General features: G+C 46.5%; 1 protein-coding gene across 2 annotated transcripts; it reads right to left on the bottom strand.

The window, feature by feature from the left end:
• Positions 1-5,410: 5,410 nt before the first annotated feature.
• Positions 5,411-22,343, bottom strand: PLEKHD1 (pleckstrin homology and coiled-coil domain containing D1). Of its 2 annotated transcripts, XM_065754683.1 has the most exons (14): positions 22,140-22,343; positions 21,542-21,670; positions 17,386-17,479; positions 16,669-16,758; positions 16,094-16,170; positions 12,470-12,561; positions 10,638-10,690; positions 10,421-10,515; positions 9,403-9,496; positions 8,445-8,617; positions 7,791-7,923; positions 7,290-7,434; positions 6,321-6,470; positions 5,411-5,678 (listed from the first exon to the last, which is right to left on the bottom strand). In XM_065754683.1, the coding sequence occupies exons 1-14, from the start codon at positions 22,226-22,228 to the stop codon at positions 5,521-5,523; spliced, it is 1,572 nt and encodes a 523-aa protein (XP_065610755.1). In that variant the 5' UTR covers positions 22,229-22,343; the 3' UTR covers positions 5,411-5,520. The 2 variants fall into 2 exon arrangements, with proteins under 2 accessions (XP_065610755.1, XP_065610759.1); XM_065754687.1 differs by lacking the exon at positions 22,140-22,343 and having other exon boundaries at positions 21,542-21,690.
• Between the last annotated feature and the right edge of the window lie 1,345 nt (positions 22,344-23,688).

The following is a 23,688-nucleotide window of genomic DNA, read 5'->3' as shown; positions in this document are numbered from 1 at the left end:
AGAAATTCAGTACTACTTAAAAAACGCATGAGCAGCTACAGCTTCCTACAGGCCACATCTTACCTCCTGTGCTCCCCTCAGCAGGGTGGGCCTCCCCTCCACCAGCAGCAGTGCCGAGGCCCAGTCACTCAGCAAAGCAAAACAGGGATGCTGACCCCAACCTTGGGCAGATATCCTCCATTAGCCACATTAGAACAGCAAAGTCAAGGGAAAGGGAAAGCACAACAAAGGGCAGGTCCAGCAACAGTATTATCACCCCCCTCACACAGACTCGAGTCCCTTATTGCTGCTTAATCCTTAAAACCAGATGAACATTTTTTGCTCTGTTCTGATGCTCAAAAAGAGGCCATGAAGCAGTTGTAAAGCAGGAAAGGCCACCTGACACCCTTCCGTCTCTCCTAAGCCTCCTATGCACTCTGGGATGACACCCCAAGCTGGCCCTGGCCACGAGACACCAAAGGGGACTCACACAGGAGGCTCACGTTCCCTCCACATCCTCAGAGGGGGAGAAGAGGAAGAATTCTCAAAAACAAGAGCTCAAGTGAGCTTGGCAAACAGCAGACACTGAGAACCATCCGTTTATGGATATTTACTCACTTTTTCCTCATGTAAACAGTGTTTTTTGCTAACTTCGTGACCTTCAAGTAGAGACTAAAACTTCCCTGTCCAGGAATTCTAGCAAGGGCTAGAATATCTTCTCCAAGCCAAATTATTTTTCACTTGCTGCAGGCTGGCTTCAAACCTGAATCCAGCATATCCTGCAACTCCTCCTCACCCTAGCCTGGTACATCAGAGAAACGCACTTATTTTGCCCATCTACAGTACCTTTGAATGGCTTGGAATCTTCTGTCCTCATTTTGAAGCCCACATTCCCCCCACGTAGGGAACAAAGCTAGCTCTGCTTGCACAGAGAGCCTACACTGTTTCTCTTAATCTAAAATAAGTTCCATATTAAAGCCCACCTGCTCTGCATTTGTGTGCAGTGAGCAATGACAAGAGAAACTCAGCAGAGTGGAGAAGAGGAAACTGGGGACAGGATTAGTTGTTTTTTGTCTGCAAGCACAGCAGCTGCAGACACAGGAGGAGCTGGTCATCTCACCAGCATCAGGCAGGGGACAGGCAGTGGTGGGCTTGCATCACCCAGCTGGGCCATGCAAGCACGAGGTTGGCACTGCCTTGCCACCTGGTCTGCAGCACAAGTATGGGAGAGGGGAAGGGGGTGAAGAGAAAGAAGGGCCTCTCGGAGGTGCCCGAGAGGGACAAGAAGATCGCGGCGCTGATACTCGCCAAGTACCAGGAGGCCAACCTCCTGAGCTTGTGAGCCCCATCAAAGTTTGAGCTCTACTACCAGTGCTATGGCCCTGCTCCTGGCCATGCTTCAGAGCTCAGAGTAAAACCTAGCACAAAGCAGAACCCTTCCTCCTCCAGCAGGGGCTGGAGAGGTTCCTGCTGGCAGGCACTGATGCAGGGGTGGAGTGAGAGCTCTCCTGCCCACAGCACTAACAGCAAATAAAAAGATCCAACACGAGCAGCAGACCTGGGAAAAGAACCATCCCTCCGCCCCTGGGTGGTTTGAGGCAGGGTGCAGCCAAGAGGAACTCAAGAGTAAGCAGAATTTACTTATTATTTTAAGCAACGCAAAGCTTGCACTTCTCATAATACAGCAAAAGAACCCATGATCCCACTTGTTCTATTTATTGCAGCACCTCTGAAATAGAAAAAGGTGCCTTTGCTACCTCCACCAAATGGCTTGTGTCATTTTTCTTCATCTTAAGTGCCAAACCTGCCAATGCTGAAATAGAGATGCTGGCCCCAGAACTGCAGCACCGCCTGTACTCATTGTTGGCGTAACAAGGAGCAGAAAGGACTCGCAAACTTGGCCAAATCCTCAGCTGGATCTTTCCTCATTCCGGCTTTAGATTTAAGCCTACAGTAAGAAGGAAAGGAGTTACTTAATATAGGAAACATTATCTTAGTGGGCAGAAAGGCAATGAGGCTCTGAGCGAACAGGCAGGAGAGCCTGGAGGTTCAGACAGCAGAGCAGCACAGCCCTACCACAACGGAAAGGCCAGCTTTAACCCAGCACTGCCACGCTCCAGTGTCTGGCTACAGCCCATTCCCCTGGCACCACCATTTCTCTCCCACCCATACAGATTACTTCTTGCAAGGCACAGTGCGAGCCACCTCCCATCCCTTCAGTTGCCACAGGAAGCATGTGTGTGAAAAAGAATTCAAAAGAGATGTCTTAGTGAAAAACCATCATCCTACCTGCAAAGAGCCATGCTAATATCACACTAACTTCCCAAGCTAAAACCCTGCCCACCATCTCAAGATAAAAAAAAAAAAGCCATGCTGAGGGTTGCTACTGCCCACACCCCTCATACACCATGCACAGCAGTGCTAACACCCTCTGTTCACCCTCTGTTATTGACTTCTGACCCTGAAGGCAGTCTCCATTTCTTGTCCGCTTTCTCTGCTTTAGAAGCAGCAAACACTGGAGGCAGTGCTACGTTCCTTTCTCCATCATTTACTTCTGGGCAATAGCAAAGCCCTGAGGCAGTGAGTACCAGAGGAACTCCCAAACTCCTGTCCACAAAGCAAAAACCACTTCCTATGCCAGGCAGTGAAACAGCCTGGAGGCTCCCTGCGGCTCAGATGGAGGACAAAATTAACCTTAGCACAGCCTGAGCAGGAGCCATGGCTCTTGCTGTGTACAAGTAGGTAAGGAGACACAGAAGGCACACACTATGGTTGGAGGTCTTCACGCATAAACAGTTTTAACAAAGCTCTAAAGGGGTCGACTAAGAAAGTCTTCAGAAGGAAGAGAGGTTCCTAAGTGAGAAGGCTCTCCCCCCAGGTAGCTTACGGCATGAGGGTCAACAGGACTTTTGTCTGCAGCAAGGAACAGCTGGCTGAGGTTGTTCCTTGAGTCATAAGTGGCTGAGGGCATGGCTTGGTTCCACCTGCTTACCTGAAGCCAGCAAGCTGTGTGAGATTTCTACTTTAGATTTGATACATCCTGGATTTAGCACTATACCCATTCTAAAGTGCAGAGGCTCAGCCTAGTAAATAAAGTGGAAGCAGTTGGCAAGAGTGAAAGCATTTTACACAGCTCTTCACAAGGTGATGTTCAGCTCACACAGCAACCCATGAAGCACAGCAAGTACCCTGGCAGTAAATGAGCATGTCACAGCAATTTGTCTCTACTCCAGCAGAGACAATTTAACATCATTTCAGCATGACAAGAACACATAGGAATTCACTCTGGTATCAGTGTAACTTTTATTTATTTATTGCTGTCAATATGCAGTAAAGGAAGATCAGATGTGACTACCTCCTGAGTACAATACTTCTGTGAATTATGATACTGTGGCATTTGATTGTAGTAGATCAAAGTGTTGCATTCACAAGCCACTGAGTGATTTTTCTAACTGCCTTAATTTTAGATACACTCTCTGGCTGTACTTTTCCCTGCATCTTCCAGTATTACATGATAAAAAAAAAAAGCAACTGGAAAATAGCCTGAGATGTTGATAGGACAGTAAAGGGGAAAACCAGCTCTGCTTGCGTTTCTCAGCTTTTCAACCTTCTGGGACTGGCCCTCTAGCTGGCAAGCTAGAGTGGGAAAAGCACAGAAGTATCAGGTATGCTGAGGAGGGATGTAAATTTTATTTTCCTGTCCCATCACCTGTCATTGTAAGAGTGACAGCCTTTTGTGATGGGCCCTCTGAAATGGAGAGACCATGCCTTCAGTGCTCATTTTCTGGTCACACACTCACTCCCCTCTAGGAGCTCTCAGCACATCACACCCTGCATCTTCCATCAGCATCAATGCCACTCCCACAGATGACAGGACAAGGCCCCTTCCCTATCTCATCCCTGTATTCACCCTAGAAGCAGCACAGGATTGGAAAGGAATAACTTTGGTGGCCAGAAACAAAGCCTGAACATTCCCACTGCCACAGCCTGCATGTAGGTAAGGAGCCACCCCAGTCACTTGACAAAAAGGGCACGTGTAATACCCAGGAGTACAGACCTGAGAGCCCCAGTAAATCGGCAATTAAGACCCCCAAGCCCTAAAGCAAGCTCTGTAAGCTTTATCACCTTCATATGTTTTACATCTTTGTTTCCTGACTTACATCATAGAGATAAAGCATCACTGAACGTGCTTGTCATGTGCTCTGTAAGCACTAAGCAGTGCTGTTACTATAGCAGGGATAATTATTTGTCAGCTACTTGCATAATGGAGAGGCTGTCAGGTTTGTGCTACAAAGCCATTCTTATGTAAAACACAATGTAACCAACTAACAAGGTAAACAGGGCACTGCCATAACCTCATGGTGAACAATGGAGAGTGACTGGAAGCCAGCCAGGAGCCCACTTCTGATTAAGCTGTACACATGACCTCTTCCATTCCAGCCTTGGCTTGCAGGAGGTCCAGGATGGACCACTGCTTGGGCAGTAATTAAGAGGACTGGGAGACAGAGATACAAAGTATTGGGTAAAGGGTATTTGCTGCAGTATACACAGAGGTGGATTTACCCACTTCCTCAGCTGCACTGCCCTGACATCTTGCTACTGACAGCATTTAATTTGCAAAATGGTAGTAGGTGTTGTTGCTGAACACCCTTCACCCCACTCACCTGTGTTTAAGCTTGTTTTCCTGAGGTGATGAGGAAACCACCAGAGCCAAGACTCCTCCACTCTGAACCTGCCTACCTTTTCCACATAAAGCTTCTCTTCTCCTGACAGCAATATAGCCAACTGTCTCAACGCAAAGAAGTGCAAAGATGTCCCCAGGATGTTCTGCCTGTGGTCAATACAGCACAGCCTTCCCTCCAACTTGCATAGATGCTTCTGAGTTATCTATGAGATCTTTCCACATGATCCTTTTGGAGGCAAATCATAGAACGGCTTAGGTTGGAAAGGACTTTAAAGATGACAGTTGCAAACTCCCCTGCCATAGGGAGAATCTTTAGGTTGCCTTCACCTAGCGCTGCTCTCTCTCTGCTTGGAATGTTGCTGCAGCAGGAGATTGCCCTGCATTTGATGTTATGGTCTATGCTTAGGAGGTAGTTTCCTAGAAGACATTAGGTAGAACAGGTTAGGTTGTACCAACTGGGGGTGGCTACAGCAGCTGCACCATGGGCTAATTAAGGGTTTCTCAGAAGCACCTGTTTTTAGCAGGCAGACTAGGCAGCAAAGAAAAGAAGAGGCACTTCCTAAGCTAAGGCCAGTGGCTCACTTTAACACCAGCCACAATATCTTGGCAAAACATGGCTTAACATAAGCAGCTGAAGCAGAGACATGATCCAGAGTCACCAGCAGGGAACGTCTGCCAGATCACAGGAAGCATCCAAACTAAAGCAGACACTACCTGAGGGAATTGCCTACACACAACTTCCCCCCACCTTCTTCCCCAAAGGATGCAACTCCCTTCTGACCCTAGTGCCTGACTGCTTAGTGTTTGTTGCAGAGCTGAGTGGCAAGTTGAGATCAGAAGTCCCCTCTCAACAAGAGTCACTTTTCATCCCCCGATGAATCTTTGTGCGACCTCATGATTTGGTAGAATGTCTTGCGGAAGTGCTGGTGCCGGCTCAGCCTTTTGGCTGCCTCCTTCAGCTCCTCAATGTTTTCAGCTTCTGCATGTGAGATTATGAAGGACTGGGACTGCTTCACTGAAACAAGAGCAGCACAAAAAGGTCAGCACACTCAGTCAGGGGGACAAACCGAAGAAAGCTTTCATAGAGTACATGAACCATGCAATCATCACGACTGAGAGCTTAGCCAAGGATGAACTAAGCACTGCACCAACAGCTTCACCGTATTGTTTTCAGGGACAGAAAATGCCGACAGCAGAGAAATACATTTTTCTTCTTTATGGGTCCTTTTCTTTACCTCTGTCCAATTTTACGGCTCTGTGAAGAAACTGATCTGTCCTTGAAGACCGCCATTGTGAGCACTGGACCCAAATAGCATTTTATAGCACTGGACACATGACCTTATACAGATGTCCCTTCCAAGCTAACTCCACATGAATGCTTTGCCACAAATGAAGTCAGCTTCAAGCATGTGTTTTTGTAGGGGTCTGGAGGCATCTCAGCAGTTACTATATATACCTTTCCACATACATGAAGAGGCAGGTAACTATGCCAGTTCATTGCCTATTCTTTGGAAGCCCCAGCTTTGCTTGTAGTTCCATGCTACTGCTAAGGCCTAATGTAATATGAACCACATTTGAAGATCGTACTGCTCTTTCAGCCTCATCTGCACACATCTGCTCCTGCATGGCACAGAGGAAGAAGCTGCCTGCTACCTACAATCATTCCACGAAGCACTGGCTCTCCGGCGGTGAAGGCGGCAGCTCTTTATGCGACGAGTGGCAGCTTTGTGGATGTACACGGAGTTCTTCATGATCACAGGCATCTTGGCCTCCAGCTCGGCGTTGCGGATGCACTCTTCGAAGAACTCTGAAGAAAGTACACCACTGTGAGCAGTGAAGGGAAAGGCACTGCAAGCACTGAACCAGCCAAAAGGGACTACACTCACTGAGTCAGGTGATGATGGTCAGCACTTCCCTAGATCTTCACAAACAACGTTTTGTGAAGCTCCAGAACATCAAGTTCAGAATGACAGAAAACTCCAGTACCATACTCATATTAGAGAAAGAGTAGCAATCATTCATTCTCCCTTTGTCTTTCCCATGTCTGCTAATGATGCAGCTGTTGAAAGACAGCTTACTCTCCTTGATATTACCATACAACTTCCCAACTCTGACACCACAGATGGTTCTGAAGCCTTGCTGAGCATGCCTTCCTTGAAGGAATTCTGGAACCATTCAAGTCTTTAACTGCAGAAAGGGAGGAGCTAGCAACACTGTCATGGGCACGTACATCCAGATGTGCCACAAACAGCCAGGGATTTCTTAATAGCACAGCAAATACTAGCAGCATAGAGCTGCAGCAATCACCTAGGAGGATTGAGCAAGATGGGCTATGCCACAGCTTCCCTGTTTGACCCTCTGGAAAGACTTTACTCATCTCTTTGCCCATAGGTCTGTTTTCTACTAGACAGGAAAATATGGCATAATTTTGTACTCCTTTGAGGGTGAAGAACATAGCATATTCTGCCTCCTCCAAAGGAAGGTAAGGTTAAGGTACAAAGAGTTGGGAGAGCACTCCAGGTGCAGCCTTAGTAATTTGGGAACCACTTTTTGAGTCTGGGAAGACGGAAGAAATATTTCCTCTTGGAGCTCATTTGTCAGTAGAGTAGATTGATAACAGACTTACTTCTCAAATTACTGACATCTGCTTTCATCTTTTCCTCTTTCTCCTTGTTACGATCCAAAGAATTTAAGCCTTGCTCCAAGCTCTGCAATGCTTCCTCAGCTTCCCTTAGTCTCTTTTCCAGTTCCATGCGCACCTTCACCTCAGCCTGAGGAGGTAAGGAGAGAAGACTTGCCCAGTTCTGCAATTTCTACATTAGCATTTGATGTAATCTTTATTCTTGACTGTGTCTACTGTCCTGTATCACTGCCTCACCTTCATCTTTAGATGATGCTTTCACATTTAGAAATTGAAAGAATTTTTACTGAATAAGTTAATTAGCATCAGAATGAGAAAATAAATAATAGTGCTATGCAGATACAGCACAGCTTTCTTAGCATAGCAAACAAAGATTACTGACCACAGAATAAGAACAAGTCTCTCTTTTGATGGGAGACGAACTGAAAGGAAAGTGCAGAAAGTCAGGGCCCAGCAATGGCAATGCATGACATACACAGGCGGTACCTTGAGGTCTCTCTCTGCCTGCTGCTTCTCTGCAGTCAGCTCTGAGAGCGAGTTCTGCAGCGCTTGTGACTGGGATGAGTAAAATTCCCGCTCTGCCTCCAGGGCTTGGGACCGTTCCTCATTTTCCTTCATCCTGGAGTGTGGAACAGCAAAAGAAGCTCACCATCCCCACCCCAGTATAACTCACATAGAGGAAGGGGTTCGGTATTGAGTGGAGCTGTGTGTAACTACCAGGCTGCCATGAGCAAAGAGGTGCTAAAGGCAGTGTTATCTGCATTTCACTGCAGTAGTGCAGGCATAGCTGGAGAAAGCCATGTGGGCAGTTCCTCCAACCTGCTCTTTGTTGGCAACCTAAAGGAAAGATAGCAGACAGCCACATCATGGGGTACCACAAATCCAGAGCATGGTAGAGCTGTACTCTTCTCTCTACTGTGCCAGAAGCTGAAATTAGGGATCTTGCCTGCTTTCAAGCCTTAGGGTAAACACGGGAAGAGTTTTGAGGAGATCCTAAGGTGTAAGCCTGGAAATATTTAGCCATACCCTTTCTGACTGCCTCCCATCTGCAAGGAGATCTTTTCTACGCTCTTTCCCCACTAGAATGCGTCTCATTCCACATCCCTGTCACCACTGGAAGTGCCTCTGTCCCCACTTCACCTCTTCTCTGCCAGAAGTTTCTCCTCCAGGAGCTGCTGCATCTTCTCTTCAATCTGCTGCAGGCTGCAGTGCAACCCCCAGATGGGGCTTTGCTCCTTGCTAGGACTGGTTGAAGGTGGGCTTTCATTTGCTTCCAGCATCTCCAACATTTGCTGCTTTTCCACGGAGAGCTCCTTGAAGAAGGACAGTAACCATGAGCATCAACCAAGTCTTGTATTTCTGCTCCTTTTCCTGTCTGACTCCTCCTTATTAAGTTCCTCCATCTTTACACCCATATTCCTCATTCAGGTTAAAAACAGGTACTACAGGGTAATAGGATGTACCATGCCACAAAGTGTACTCCAGCTACACAACAGACTGAACAAATGCTCCTTCCCTAACCTTTCAGATCTTTTTTCTTACCCACAATTGTGGTTAGGAGAAGATTTCAGGAGAAATCCTGTCCAGATTTTGGACATCAGCAATAGATTTCTGGACGAACTAGTAGGATGAAGGTTGATCAGCTTCAGCAGGATAGTTGTGCTGAAATTTCACAAAACTATATACACTCAGAAAAGTCATTTTTTACCTCTCCACCAGAGCAACACCAAGTAAATAAAAGGGTTTAACACATCAGCACTCCATTTCCTAAGTTCTTGTATGGCATACAATTCTCTTGGAACAAATTCTTCAGCCTGTGAGGAAAGATTACCTTTCTGCTACTTCAATTTCCACCAGGACTTACAGAGCTGCCATTCAAAAATCAAATTCCTGTTTGGTTTACTGGGATCCTTGCCACTTCTAATCCTTTTCTGAAAAGGACTTTGGCCTTTGTATCAGCTACTGAAAGAATTAGTTCATCTGCATAGGTTGACTCTGACACTAACAGATTAGATTCATTCTACAGGGCAGCAGTGCACTTAGTCCTAGTAACTCATCATGCACTGCTGTCAGTCAGAAGGGAGAAGTGGTCACTCACCTCTAGGTTCTTCTGTAAGGACTGAGTCAGGCTTCGCAACTCTTTCTTTTCTTCTTCCACTCCATTAAGGGAGCGGGCTGTGAGCTCTAGCTCCCTAAAGAAGGAAAAAATGGCGATAGCTATCGAGGAGGAGTGCTAGCCCCACAGACAACATTCAGACTGCACAGGCTGTGGACTTCAGTGCAGAACCTGCTACTGGTGGTCTGTGCAGGTAGACCTCAAGAGTCAGGAATTCCAGGCAGGAGCGTGCCAGAAAGCGTCACACCTTGAGCAAACTACAGGCATCCAAGAGCTTAGCTGTGCCTCCTGGTGTAGCCAGCTCCTGTGTGCTTTGCTCGTGAGGGCAGGACCGTGATTAAACTCAAAGAGTTCAGACAGCAGGCACAAGTAAATAAGTGTATATGTAGAAAAAAAAAAAGGCTCAAAAAAGCCATCCCAACTTTTCTGAGATGGTGTTTTGGGAGAAAAGAAAAATGGGAGTAACAGCTAAAGATGCCATTTTAACACTCAGAAAAAACTACTTAGCTCTTTCCCTTTCTGTACATATTTGTTGCTGATATGCTCCAATAGTGAAACTCTCAAAAGACAGAATTATTCTTAGTGAGGCAACTTCAACCTCCACCCATCCAGCTATGCATGCAGAATCTGACTGAGATGCCTGGAGCCCACAGGGCTGGTGTGAATAAAGCCAGTTGCCTCACTGAAATCCTCTGACATATGCCTGTTGCCATACTGCCCCAACTAACCTGGGGTTTGCTTATATCCCAGCTTCTTGGAAATGACATTGCTGGAGTCTTGAATAGCAAATGTAACTAGGATGTGTTCAAATCAAATGATAACAAATGCAAGGAAACAGACCTCTGTCATTCCTGTTTGGGTCAATACTGCAGTTATCTCTTCAGTATATAAGCAAAACCAGTGAGTTTTACCCATTGCTTCGATTCCCAATCTCAACAGCACTCCTAGCAAGTGAGGGAACTGGTGTCCTTCTCCCACCCTGCCCAGCTCATGCCCTTACCTCCTGATCTGCTCCTGCTCCAGCCGCAGCTCCCGTACCACCTCTTCAAACCGCTGCTTCTCAGCTTCCAGCACCTGGTTCAGACGCTCCAGTTCCTGCACCAAGAGAGGAGATAGGAGTGACTCTGCGCCCTGGTGTGCCCCCACACCAACTACTTCCAGCCTCCCAGCCCTGCCCCAGGGGAGCTGAATGGAATTGGCTTGTGAGGAACACTCACCTCCTTCTGCTCTCTCTGCAGACACAACTCTTCTGTTTCTTCCATCAGCTTATCTGCAAATGTATATACACACAAAGGCCAAATGCAGATAAATGCAATCTCTATCCTGGGGATGTTTATGTGCAATAAGTACTGTTTGGAGCTTGTAAATGCATTACCTATTGCTCTGTGCATATATTTCTGACAGCCTCCAAAGGCTGAGATTACACTAATGGGATGTTCTACAATTTCCCTCCTGCCAAATAACTTAATAAACCAAACAATCTTATTGCTGCATACATACTCCTTCCAAAGGTTCCTTGCAAAGTTCTTAAAACACATTAATGAACTAACCTTTGCCACCCTCGGGCTGAGTTGAGAAAACATCCTCCTCTCTGCTTCACACAAAAGGAAGCCAAGGCACAGAAGGGCTAAGTGTACACACAGGGTTGCAAACAGCGTAGCAGCTGGCTGTTCTCACACATTCCAGTTCCCCATCCTTATTCTTCCAGAACCCTCTGCATTAACCCCTCCAGGTTAAAGCAAGAGAAGAGGTCTCCCAGCTTCCCTCGAGTCAAGAGAGAGCCCTAAAACACTCTACAAGCTCTGAATGTATGAGGAACACTCATTCAGTTTACTAAACCTCTCTAGATTCTCTAGATCTTTAGTAAAATCAGTAGAACAACTTTACCTGGAAAGGCAAAGGTTGATAGGGTCCTTCATAAAACACATAAAGTTGACACATATAAAAGTCCACTATATATGAACTATAATTACACAGAGGCTGTCTGTCACAACTCCTCTATTAACTCTCCTTGGTGAGGCCAAGCCCAAGGCTTGAGGAGCTTCAGCAACACCTCTGCCTGAAAGGGAAACCCAGATCCCAAGTGGCTGAGGGTATCAAAGTGGGCCCCAAGGGGACTTGGAGTTCCCCTGAGCAGGAATGAAGGACCGAAGAACATCAACCTGCTGCCAGCAATAGTGCCTGACCTCAAAACTTAACTACAGGATGGACACAGATCACTGAAGATGAGGCTAATGAGGCAGAAAACTCAGCACTTACATAGGAATAAATGTACAGCTGCTGTCGTCAAAGGAAAGTAACCAACTGTGAAAAATCAGCAGCTAAGGATAATCTTGTCATAGACCAAAGAAACTTCCAAAGCTTCACCTCCTAGGGCAGTCAGAGCACCCAGGGTACTGCTGTCCACAGGCTGGTTTCTGAGACTGCAGTAATTAACCTCCAGAAGTATCTTTCTACCTGAACTATTCCATGTTTGCTTGGAGCAACTGCTCTCTCCAGTGCTCACAGAGACAGTAATGAGAAATCTGCCATAAGACACCACAAACAAGGCCCTGTAAATGCTCCTGCTCTCAACATGAGCAACATGGAGGAAACACAGACGAAGATTAAGCAGACATAGACAAAGAAAGAGCTAAGGGGAAAAGAAAGCCCAAAACAACCATATGTAAAAAGCTGATCAAGCTCAGAAACACCAGTGCTATGTGATTTGGGACACAGAGGTGTTTGCTAGGTGCCTGGTGGGCAGGTGAGACCAGCAAATCTCAAGAGCTACACAGGCAGCCACTGAGAGCTGCAGGACCACAGCATGCTGAACACAGCACACTCTTCCTTTCACACTCTGATGACTCTGATGTCTGGATCTTACCTTAACTTTCATGTTTTAACTCCCTCCAGAACCAGAATTTTAGCTGCTGGCTATTCAAAAGCTTAACCTCCTAGAAGTCGTCAGTAAAACACTGTAGTTGCTTGGTTTGACTGAACTGACAATTCCAGACAGGCCAAATGACTATTTTGACTTTTACAACTGTTAGAAGTAGGAGTTTCCTACCTACATACTCCTGTTTCTCCTTGGCCAGCTGCAGTCCTTGGGCTTCCAGGCTCTCGATCATGGCTTCTCCCAGCTGGGCATTCCTCCAGGTCCTAAGGAGAGCAGACACAAAGCAGACAATGAAAGAGAGCTAAGGGTTCCAACACAGAGATGAAGAGGGACTCAGCCTAGCCATCTACCAAGGAATTCAAGCACACTCTCAGTGGGAGAGGTGACTGTCTAAATTCTTCTCCACAAGTGACTTGGAGAAATTTTCCTGACATTCAATAACAGAAAGTTTACAGGAGCAGTGCTTCAGCACTGCACAGCTATTCAAACATTCCTCTAGTGTTTTGGACATTTTTGTACTCAGCTTAGCCTTAAGCACTCCAGCTGCAATATGCTGTACTTGGAACACATTAAGTGGATCCTGATGACTTCAGAACCAAATTTTAGCTTTTAACTCAGCTAACATCCAGTTTGCTGGTAAGATAGTCTTCCACTGTCTGAGTACTATTTTAGCCACTCTTCCACTTCAAACATTAACTATTCATTGGCCCCTTCTCACAGTTTTGTATCTTCATCCTTTCTGGTATCTATCACCCATCCATCCTGCAAACAATCAGTCCCTCTGCTGAATTCATATGCCAATAGTATTAGGTGTCTGGCCTTACTCTGAGATAAGTGCCTCTCTCTGTAAAAGCATTGAGGAATCAGAGATAAAAGCCAGATGAGTAGCTGGCAAATACGGAAAGTTAAAGGAAGCAAGCATATTCAAAGAGTACCTTGCATTATTGTAGCACCACTGACCAGAGGATCTCAAGGTCTCTTGAAAACATTATGAAACTAAGCTGCAAAAAAGTCCTGTGGAGCAGATGCCCATTAGTGACTGAGCTGATGGACAGAGTAGGCTTCAACACAGAGACTAAATAACCAAGGATGCAGACATACAAATCAAAAACTGAACTAGATATTAAGTTCACTGCTCACTTCTATAGATGTTCCATTAGATAACAGTAGCTACACACATAAAATACATTAAATGCACATGTAAAATTAATCCAAATCTATTCTTATAGGTACACACACAGAAAAAGTAATTGCTGCTCAGCAGTTTTGTCACCTTTGTTAAATCACAGGGGAGCTTATGAATATTAGATACCCATAAGTCTTCCTGCACCAGGCCTCTTTGTGAGCCATCAGAACCTCTTATAAAACATTTTCAGTGTAACCTGTGCTTTGTCTCTGGCAGAAGTCAGACAAATATATTAACCACACATCACCCCAGGCATCTCACACCTCCAGCAACCTGAGCCCTGTGCTCCTTGCAGAGAGCTAGGTTTCTTTCCAACTAATGAGCATTTAGGATATTTCCAATATCCAGAGGAAATTAGAATGCTAATTTAAAAGGTGATGTTGTGCCCACAGCAAGACACCTTCATCCCTGAGTGAGAGCACATGGGTGTGAATGTGTTTCTTAACTAACATGCTCCGATGTAGGATAAATCTGAGCCCAGAGAAGCCACCAGCAAACAACTGAAACAAGGGAGGGAGAGTTTTTCATATAATTGCATGAAGGGTTTCAAAACAGCTGCAGCCTCTAAAGAGTCTGTTTATTAGAATTATATTCAGTGCTCCCTCCCCAGCCTGACAAGATGTTTTCCTATCTGTAACTCGAAGATTATTACACCAATTACTGTATAACTTGCAATGTGCAGCATTCAAGCTTTATAGACACAGTGACTACAGATGAGAGTGGTGCAAATACTTTGTCATTTCATACTTGTTTCTGTGCAAGATTTTTTTAGAAAAAGCCACATTACTTGAAGTACCGTAAAGCACAGAGACAGGAACAAATAGAAAGTGCCTTTATAATATAGTTATGCAAAAAAAACAAAACAATAATAAAAAAAACCACTCACCCTTAACATTGTCTTGTACATATAGCAACTCTGCTTGCTATCCAGACCAATCATCCTCTATTTCAATCCTTCTGCAGCACTGGAGATATCTCTCCACTTTTGCCAACATCTTACCTTCCTGTGTGCAACTACAACCAGTTTCTAGAGACACTTTGTACTTCATGGTCCATAGGGCATATGTACTGCCCTAGTTCCTTCTACTGAACAGCCCAAAATGGATCATGTGTGTAATGGGGGATGAGTAGATGGGACACAATGTATGGCCCCACAGGGATACAGGCTATTTAGAGGCAGAGCTGTCTAAATAGGTTGTGTGAGGGTCAAAGGTGTACTTTGGCCAGTGGCCTAGAGGTACAGCAACAGGGAGGGGAACCTCTGCTTAGAAGACTACAGGAAGCAAGGAGAAAACGGCATGCTGAGAGATTTCATGCATACCAGCCACTGGTAGAAGAGCCTGAGTTGAGTTGGCTCTCATGGTAACCACAAATACCTTCCAGGGTATGAGGCAGAATCAGGATTAAAAATTGGAATGACTTTTCTCAAGTGCCAGGTCATTATTTTAATGCCAATTTCAAAGCAAAAGGACTCTGGCAGTGCATCACGTGTCCACAAGCGCTATGGCAGCAGTTAGCACACTGCTCACAACACTCTGCCTCATTCTTAGCTGGGACCAACAACCATCCCAACTCATGCCTTTCTCCTCACCTAAAAGGAAGGGACTTTTCCTTCATGGCCCACCAAGTCTCCTGTCAGGTTGTGCAGGGAATGCCACTATGGGCACAGAGGGAGTGTGATAAATAAAGATGGAGACCATAAGATGGCTACAACAAATGGTAATTGCTGCAGTGCCATTAGTTCCCACCTGGGAATGAGAGGCACTGAAGCAGGGTGCCTAGACTTCAGCTGTGCCCTTTTACCTTCCTCACTCACTGCAGCAAAATGTGCTGCCCAGACTGTGCTTTCTGGCTATAGCCTGGCTCCCAGCTGGGCCTTGCTGACACAAGACACATAACTCCCACATTCTGTCACATGCAGCCCATCACTGGCACTAAGCAAACACTGGGGCTTAGTGCATTGGTGCAGGCCACAGAGGCTGAGAGGAGAAGCACTTCCCTGGGGAAAGTCACATCCCTTTTGATGTGCTACTTCTTCCTGCACCTGCTGAGATTCAGAGCTCCTGTTAAGCCCGAGCTACCATATCTCTGACACTAGGGAAGGAGACAGCAGATGTCGTTCTGCTTGTCAGCATTTGATAGATGGCAGTTCAGGGTTGTCAGCAAAGAATCATCATATTTCACCCCAGTGAAGCTTTGTGTCACCTTTATAAGTTCATAAGTTCATAAGTTCATAAGGTTGGAAAGGACCTATAAGATCATCTAGTCCAACCATCCTCCTATCACTATCTCTACCCAACTACTAAATTAAGTCCTTTAGCACCTCATCTAAACGCTTCTTGAACAGCGCTAGGGATGGTGCCTCAACCACCTCCCTAGGCAGGCCATTCCAGTGCCTGACCACTCTTTCAGAAAAGAAATGCTTCCTGAGGTCTAATCTAACCCTTCCTTTAGTGTTTGCTTTTTGGGAAGCGATGGATCCCAGAGTTAAGTGAAGGTCTCAGCGGTCTCAGGGAGTTTCTCTGTCTCCCCACAGTCCTTCTAGTCTGACTTTTTTCTCTTTATCTATAGAGCAGATCGAAGAATAGAAGGAATAGAAAGCAGCTTACACTTTTCCAGACTCCTGCAGCATCTCCAGCCACTGAGCCTGCTCAAACTCCGATTCAGCTGCTAGAACAATGTTACCCTGGAACAAGGGTGGAGGAAAATGAAACAAACAACAAGATCAGACTGGTAGGCTGGTGCCTTCCATGCTTCTGCATGCCCAGGGCATGGACTGGGCACCACCATGGCAGGAGGAGACGTTCACCACCTTTGGAGGCATCATATGGGACCAAAAATGTCATTCTTGCTTGGAAGGAAATACACACAATGGCAAGAATAAAGTGACAGGGAGGGAATAGAGGGAAATGAGCTCTCAGGCTCACAAATCTCTATCTACTAATTTGCTAGTACACTATGAGCTGCTGCCAAAAGGGTTGTCAAAGCAGGAGCAGTAGCAAAGCTTTGAGGGGAGTTGGGATGCCATGCCACCCTCTCTCACAGAATGGTTTGCCCAGAGAGGGTAAGCATACATTAACAGGGTAGGAAAAAATAAAAAATAAAAAAATCAAGCTCTGCTCATCAGCAATAACTGCTTTTGTTATTTCCTAGAGAAGATAAAAAAAAAAATACGTCTACTTACATGGAAGTCTTCATGAGAGATCTTTATGGCATAAGGCATGTTGGGCTCTTCTTTGGGTTCCACAATGCAGCCCCCTAGGGGTATGACACCCTGAGGATGAACCAGAACACTCCAATCAGTTGTCAAATTCAAGTATAATGCTTACAACTAATCAGCTGCCACTCTTGGCCACTTGTGGGCCCCTGACCTGCCCTGTATTTCCCAGAGGGACAACAGACACAGCTCCTGAAAAGCAGATGGACTCCCATCATCACCATCAGGAGACCTCCAAGTGCTGTCTGAAAAGGGGTAAAGACTGCTCCCCTGCACCCATCTCAGAGGAAAGATTGAGGGCTAAAACTCAGATGTGGAATCTGTTTTATCAGTGAGTAGGTGATCTCTTGAGAGGAGCTTAACAGCATTAGCACAGGTTAGTAACAGATTAGGACCAACCAGCAAAGCTGGTTGCCTTTGTCAACAGCATTCTCATGGCCACAAAATTAGTCGATGAAGAAATCATACAAACCAGGGGATACATCTACTATTAAGGGAAGAATTCAACTCATTTATCTGATGAACCAATAAAAACTCTGAAAGAGACTGACAGTTCTCACTTTTTTTTTTCTTGAGGCCTCTCTGGATCTCTAAGTTTGTGCCTTACTCCTTCTTCACTTGGTAGTCTCATTAAAAAAACCCTAGGAAGAGAATAACACCCTCTGCCATGCAAACACTGCTCACCTTGGGGTGGATATTGAAGTATTTATTGCTCTCAAAGCTCTTCTTCTCACTCTCAGCATAGTAGAGCAGGAAACTCTCCTTAATGATGAAGAATCTTTAGGACAGAAAAGAAAAATTCTGCTAGAACAGAGTTCTTGATTCACAGCACAAGAAAATGTCCACCTGAAAGGTGAAGAGTTGACCATTCCCATCTAAACTTCAGGTAGGGTGCCTCTCTTCTGTCCGAAGCCAGGTGCTACTGCTTCACAGTGAGCTCTAAGTTCTAGCATGCAGTGTGAAGACAAATCATAGCCAGCATAAGTCACAAAGGAATTATTCCCTCTGTAACTGAGTCATACAGCAGGAAGAGCCACCAGGTAGCATCCTTGAGCAACTCTCAAGACAAAACATTTGTCATGAGAGCACTCAGGGACAGAAATATGTTGCAGCGATATTTTTAAGCAGAGCTGTTGGCAAAGTGTTCTATCACTGGCCTTTGTAAATAGGAAGGAAATTGATTATTATTTAATTTTTTTTTTACGTGTCACATTAAGATGTGCCATGTTCTGCACAATTAGCCTTAGGTATGCTCTGATGAATGCTGCACAGTAGCCATGAGCATCACAGCTCCTGTAAAGCAAGCCTGTAATTTACCAGAGCACATCCCCAACACTGTAATTAAAGGAGAACCACTTTCAGCTTATTTGGATGTTGGAAATTCCCCTGGGACAGAGCCCCTCTGCTCCTAGAAAATTGATGTTGCATTTACCCTGCGGGCAGTGGTACAGGAGAGAGATATTTGACTTAAATTCAGTTTGAATACCTGCAGCACTCAAAAATGCTGAAGGGCAGCAGAAAAGATAAGGACTAGTTTAGCAGGGAGCTTTCAAAGAAGTTAACAACAAAGAAAGCATTTTGCACTGCTCTATAGAAAGATCATAAGCAAGCTCAGGCTCTGGACTTGCCATGAGCCTGCTTCGAAATGTGACAGCTAGTGAACATCTGCATGTTTACACACAAACGTTCAGAGCATATTGAGAGCAGCAGCAATTTGTATGCCCCAGTTTCTCACTTTTCCTTGCCTGCTCACCTCTACTTACTGTGTTGCAACCAGCAGTGGGGAGAAGCCCACTTGCTGTCTCAGCCCGACACTGCTTTCTCATCCACTGCCCAGCTCCCCCTTGTGTCCTGATCACAGCCTTGCAAAATCTCACTGGATGGAACAGCATGATCCAGTGTAAAAATCACTCTTCTGCACTGAGTGTATTTAGTCAGCAGGGGACTGCAGAGGAGCTGGTATCCAGTGGGGAGGGCAGCCTGCAGCACCAGTCCTATCTCTATTACTGTAAGCAAAGCCACACAGGGAGATGGACCATTCACAGGGCACAGTTGCCCTGGGGACCACCATCCTGAACACTTCTCACCAGCATCACAGCTAGGGGAGCTGTGCTGTTTCCTCTTGATGTTAGGTGGGGATGGGAAGAAGCATCCCAGAGGAGGTGGGGGCTGAGTTGTACACACAACTCTCTGAGACAGTGACAAAAGGCACTTAGCAGATCAGGCACTGGGCACATTTATTGGACACATTCAACAGATTTGAGGAATCTCAAGAAACATTTGATAGGCAGCTGACACTGAACTGCTTGCCATTTCTAGTCTACCCTGCTTTAACCCCCGTTATAACCTTCATTTGTTTCATACCTTTGGGATGCTCAGTGTTCCTGATAATCCCCATATAACAGATTACACTCAAGTGGAAAAACAAAACAAGACCACAAGCACTGATCTCCCCAGATTGACGTGCGTCTGGCACATGAGTGAACTTTTATATCCCTGACTTCATGAGTGTGGCTAGAACCTGTGGGTATTTGGAATGAAAAGTATAAAATAAGAGCTTAAAAAAGAATATATAGTAAGTAACATGAAAACCCACAGGCAAATAAGTAAGAAAGAACACTAGACATCAGGTTAGCTGGCAGAGGAATAAAGAAGTTGAAACTGAGCAGTATTCAAAAAGCCTGGAGAGCAGCAGCAGAGGGGAAAGAAGAGGCAGCACTCACTCTGCGCAGCACAAGGAGTGCAAGAGCCACAAGGCAGCCCTTCGGGTCACCTGTCCCCTGCTGATTTCTCAGCATAGGATCTAACATTAGGATCACAGTGTAATAAAACTGGAATAGGGGAGGAACAGTGAGTGATGAGCAGAGGGATTCAGCTGTGAAGGCAGGGATGTGGTCTGCCTGGATTAGCCATACTGATCCATACCAGGCCAGCAGGGATACCTGCACTCTGGGCACAAAGTGCTGTTGTTCTATCACAGAGGGTTAACAAGATTAAGTAGCTAATCATTGCACAACCTTCTGAAATGATGGTGGCCCAAGGTAAACATCTGCCTTACAACTGCTGCACTGTCTGCCCCTTCCCAATGGCAGGTTCCAGGGCACCAGCCCAGGAGCACACACGTCAGGTCCCAATCATGGTAACAATCCTGGTCCAGGTCTGGGATTTCAATTGCTCTATCACCGACCATCAAAGCCCTGGATGCTGTTTGGACTTTTTTCTCCAATCTGTTATCCTGTTCAGTCTCTATCTTGCCTTTAAACACTTGGTTTTCATCCCAGCACCTCCTGCAGCAGTGCTACTACAAACAAATGAATGGGATCAGGCCAGTAAACACCACATATCTCCTAAAAGCTGCACAGAGTCAGCTGCATGACTGATGGCATGATGGGATCGATCCTCCTCTTTCATATCCTCTGGCATGGGAAGGGAGTACCTCAAGCACGGGGCACCTTTGCCTGGTACCCTGTCTGTGTTACAGAGCAGAACCCAGCTGCAGACACACTTGATGTGCTGGGACAGCCCCCAGGCTTCCTCTGATGCCCAGGAACATGACATGGGGGGCAGCCTGGCACCGCCACATCACTCTCATCTGCCCTATGCCAATGCCTTCCTATGTCCCACTGCCCCAACCCTGGGACCAATGTCCTGCTGCTACCACAGGCCCAGCTGCTGTGCTCACAGCAACCCTTCCACATAGGCTCTGCCCTGCACTGCCTCCCACCTCCTCCCACTTGCTGCTACTGAAATATTTATATCTTGTTGAGGATGGGGGACTCGTAGGAATAGGAAAGCACTAAATAAACAATGACATAGCCCCAGGCCACTTGCCTTTAAGAAATTTTGGTTAGGAAGAAGAAAGCCTTGTAAGAATGCGTTCTTCATAGCAAATTACCTTCCCCAGTGTTATTTTGTTCACTTCTTTTCAGCAATAACCACATTAGTTTCCAGGCATCACGCATTTCAATAGCAATGCTTGTGAGCTGAGCAGGGAACACTGGCACAAACCCTCTCTCTGGCAAAAAAAAGCAGGTTGTCTCTTTCAAGAGAACAAGCACAGCATAAAACCCGCACAGGTCACACAGATGGCCACAAGCACACCACTTCCCAAGCAACATTTAGCCACCTATCAGGTCAAGCCACCTTGGCAGGTTTAATCTGAAGTACCACAAGAGTAGTGCTGCTTCCCAGCCCCAGAGGCAGCTCAGGTTCCTGTGGGCCTTTGTTAACAATTCATTTGGGCCTCTTCCCAGGGGAAAGGTGGGGGAAAAGAAAAACAATACTTTGATTTTCTGGCACAGTTTCATCTGAGATATCAAACTACTGAATCAAAGTAAGGACTATTATCCTTCTTTTAAAAACCATGACAGCAGACATTGGGTTAGAAAAATCTCTCTCCAACAGTGGCAGGGGGAACACACAGAGCTTTCCAACTGTGGGTCTTGTGACCGAACAGCTTGCCAGTGACATCCATCAGGGGTGACACTGACCTGGATCCCAAGAACGCTGGAAGTCTTGGTCCATCAGATCATATACCTCCCAGGAGCCACCAGAGTTCTGCACAGGAATGTGGTACATTCCAACGTGCAGAGCCAGTCCAGCCCAGCTGTCTCACACCCAAGGAGCTTGGGGAAGAAACGAGACCCCTTTTCTATCCTGCAGCGCCTGTAGGATAGGGGATGAGCAGGTAAAGGAGAAAGCACACCCGTGTGAAGCAGGCTCAGGACAACAGGGAGGCTGAGACTGAAGCTTCACCCCTAGTTTCTGCAGCGCTTGACAAGAGCCTGGAAACTCAGCTGACACCCCAGCCCCACATCCCACCCCAGCGACCGCAGCTCACCTCCTGGACCACTTGGCCGACTGCCTCCCAAAGGGTCTCTTCCACAGCACTCCATACAGCTGCACTTTGGTGCTGATGTCCAGAGCGTCCGAATCCGCCTGCTCCATGGATGGAGAAGGGGACACGGAGCTGGATTTGGAGGCAAACATGATAGATGGGTTTGGTTCCAACTCTCCCCCTCTGCTCAGCGGCTCAGAGAATCCGATTAAATGCAGCAAGCCAGAAGGACACAGTCAGCCTGAGCAGCAGACAGACTGGGCTACGGGCAGAATCAATAACGTGGCTGCTCAGCACTCAGTCAATAATTCCCTCTCTGATGCAGACAATGAAGCTTCTTCATTGTGTATCGTTTCCAGATGCATTAAGAACAAAGCACATCCCAGACCAAGAAATAAATTAAAAAAAAAGAAAGCAAATAGAGCCTGAAATCAGGCATACAGGAGGCAGAGAGAGCTCATCAGGCAGAAAGTCATAATATGAGCGTAAGTGCTTCCACGCAAGTGCCAGCTGGGAAGGTTATTGCACTCGGCATTGCAGCAGCCCAGGCAACAATCAGGGCGAGATGAACACTTGGCTGCTGAACATCTCTCACACATACTCCAAATCTTCTACCCGGAGAGAGGTCTTCATCCACCCAAGGACAAGGGAGCAGAGCAGCAGGAGCCAGTGAACCCAGCCTGCCTCCATCTGCCCACTTTGGGTTTTGTGCTAGCCCAGCTCTGCCCACCCAGGACACTCACGTGGTTGCTGGGTCTGCGCTGGGCAGTATCTGTGCTCATCCTTAAAGGGCCGTCACTGATGGAAGGTTGGAGGATCACAACACTGCCTGCCCTGTGCTTCAGCTTCTGCGTGCTGTGAGTACAGCCTCTGTGCCCTGCCCCCTCCTCCCCCCAGGCTCCAGCTGCTTCTGGGCCACAGCACAAGTACAGGAATACAGCACACAGCTCTGGTTCCTAAAGTCCTTGTTCACCCCTGAGATCCTCCTTCCCTGAATAGAAACACACACACACGCTGCTCCAAAAACACTTCCACCTCCACCTCCGTAATGCCCACAGGACAGCACACTGTCATCACATTGCTCTTCCCTGGGACCACCTCCATTAATGGAATGTGGTGGCAGAACCACCAGCTTTGCTCCTGAAAATGCATCTGGAGCTTTGAGGTATCATGTAATCATTATGTGGTGTGAGACATCTGCTTTTGGCTTCTGGCACCCTATTTGTATTGACATCAATGCTGTAATCACCAAACCATTACTCAGAAGTGACACCCTGCAGGCATGCAGTTCAGGAACTTTACATGGAGACAGGCAGCTTGGAGAGCACTTGCAAAGCATCCTAAGCAGAAGAAACAGCTGCCTGCCTCAAGGCTGTGTGCTGCCTTTGGCATTGGAGAGGTTACAGATGTGGGTCCCTGATAAATGTCACTGCTGATGGCCTAGATGAGAGGCAGCAGTCCCAGTGCTCTGCTACTTCCCCCGCTTTGAGTGCTGGCCTGGTTTTCAGCTGGGACAGAGTAGATTTTCCTCATAACATCTGGTATGGCACTGTGTTCTGGCTTTAGGAGAAAAGCAGTGTTGATAAATCCCGGATTTGTTTGTTGCTGAGCAGTGCTGCAGCGTTAAGGAAGTTCAATTCTTCAGTTTTTCATGCTGCCAACCAGAGGGCTGCAGGGGCACACAGTGCTGGGAGGGCACAGGATCAGGACAGCTGACCTAAACTGATCAAAGGGATATTCCATATCATGGAATGTGAAAAAGCAAGGAACTCTTCAGCCAGGATTTTAAATATGAGTGGGAACTGCAAGGATTGAAGTGCTGTTGCTCTTAGTGCCCTCACTTACACACTGCACTGTTCCCTCAGCTTTAATCCACAGTAGCCTCTACTCTGAGTTTCTCCTCCCTGGTCTTCCTCACTGCAAGGGCAGGGCTCATGCTGCAAAGAACAGTGAGACAACTTCTCTCTTGCCTCATTCTGCTGTGGCTACCTGCAGCTTGCCCCTACAGAGGGGCACAAGGAAACCTTGACTAAATGGTGTTACAGTAAAAGCCATTCAGGGTAGCATTAAGGCTTGTAGCACATTTTAGCAGCCCCTTTCACCTCAGTGTAACATTAACACTTAAACTTGTTTCTTTACATATTAGCATC

Source organism: Cyrtonyx montezumae, unplaced genomic scaffold, assembly GCF_038088225.1.
Source record: "Cyrtonyx montezumae isolate F1298 unplaced genomic scaffold, pur_monq_1.0 scaffold_10, whole genome shotgun sequence".
Taxonomy (NCBI): domain Eukaryota; kingdom Metazoa; phylum Chordata; class Aves; order Galliformes; family Odontophoridae; genus Cyrtonyx; species Cyrtonyx montezumae.
This window is presented reverse-complemented; position numbering and strand designations above follow the sequence as displayed.

Bases quoted from the DNA above. Each gene is read 5' to 3' on its own strand.
- PLEKHD1 (XM_065754683.1), bottom strand. From the start codon at position 22,228: ATGGAGGCAGGCTGGGTTCACTGGCTCCTGCTGCTCTGCTCCCTTGTC. The intron at 10,516-10,637 runs GTGAGTGTTCCT...CTCTTGGTGCAG, and splicing joins TGCAGAGAGAGCAGAAGGAG to GAACTGGAGCGTCTGAACCA. The intron at 7,435-7,790 runs GTACCGCCTGTG...TTACCTCCTCAG, and splicing joins AGGCAGAGAGAGACCTCAAG to GCTGAGGTGAAGGTGCGCAT.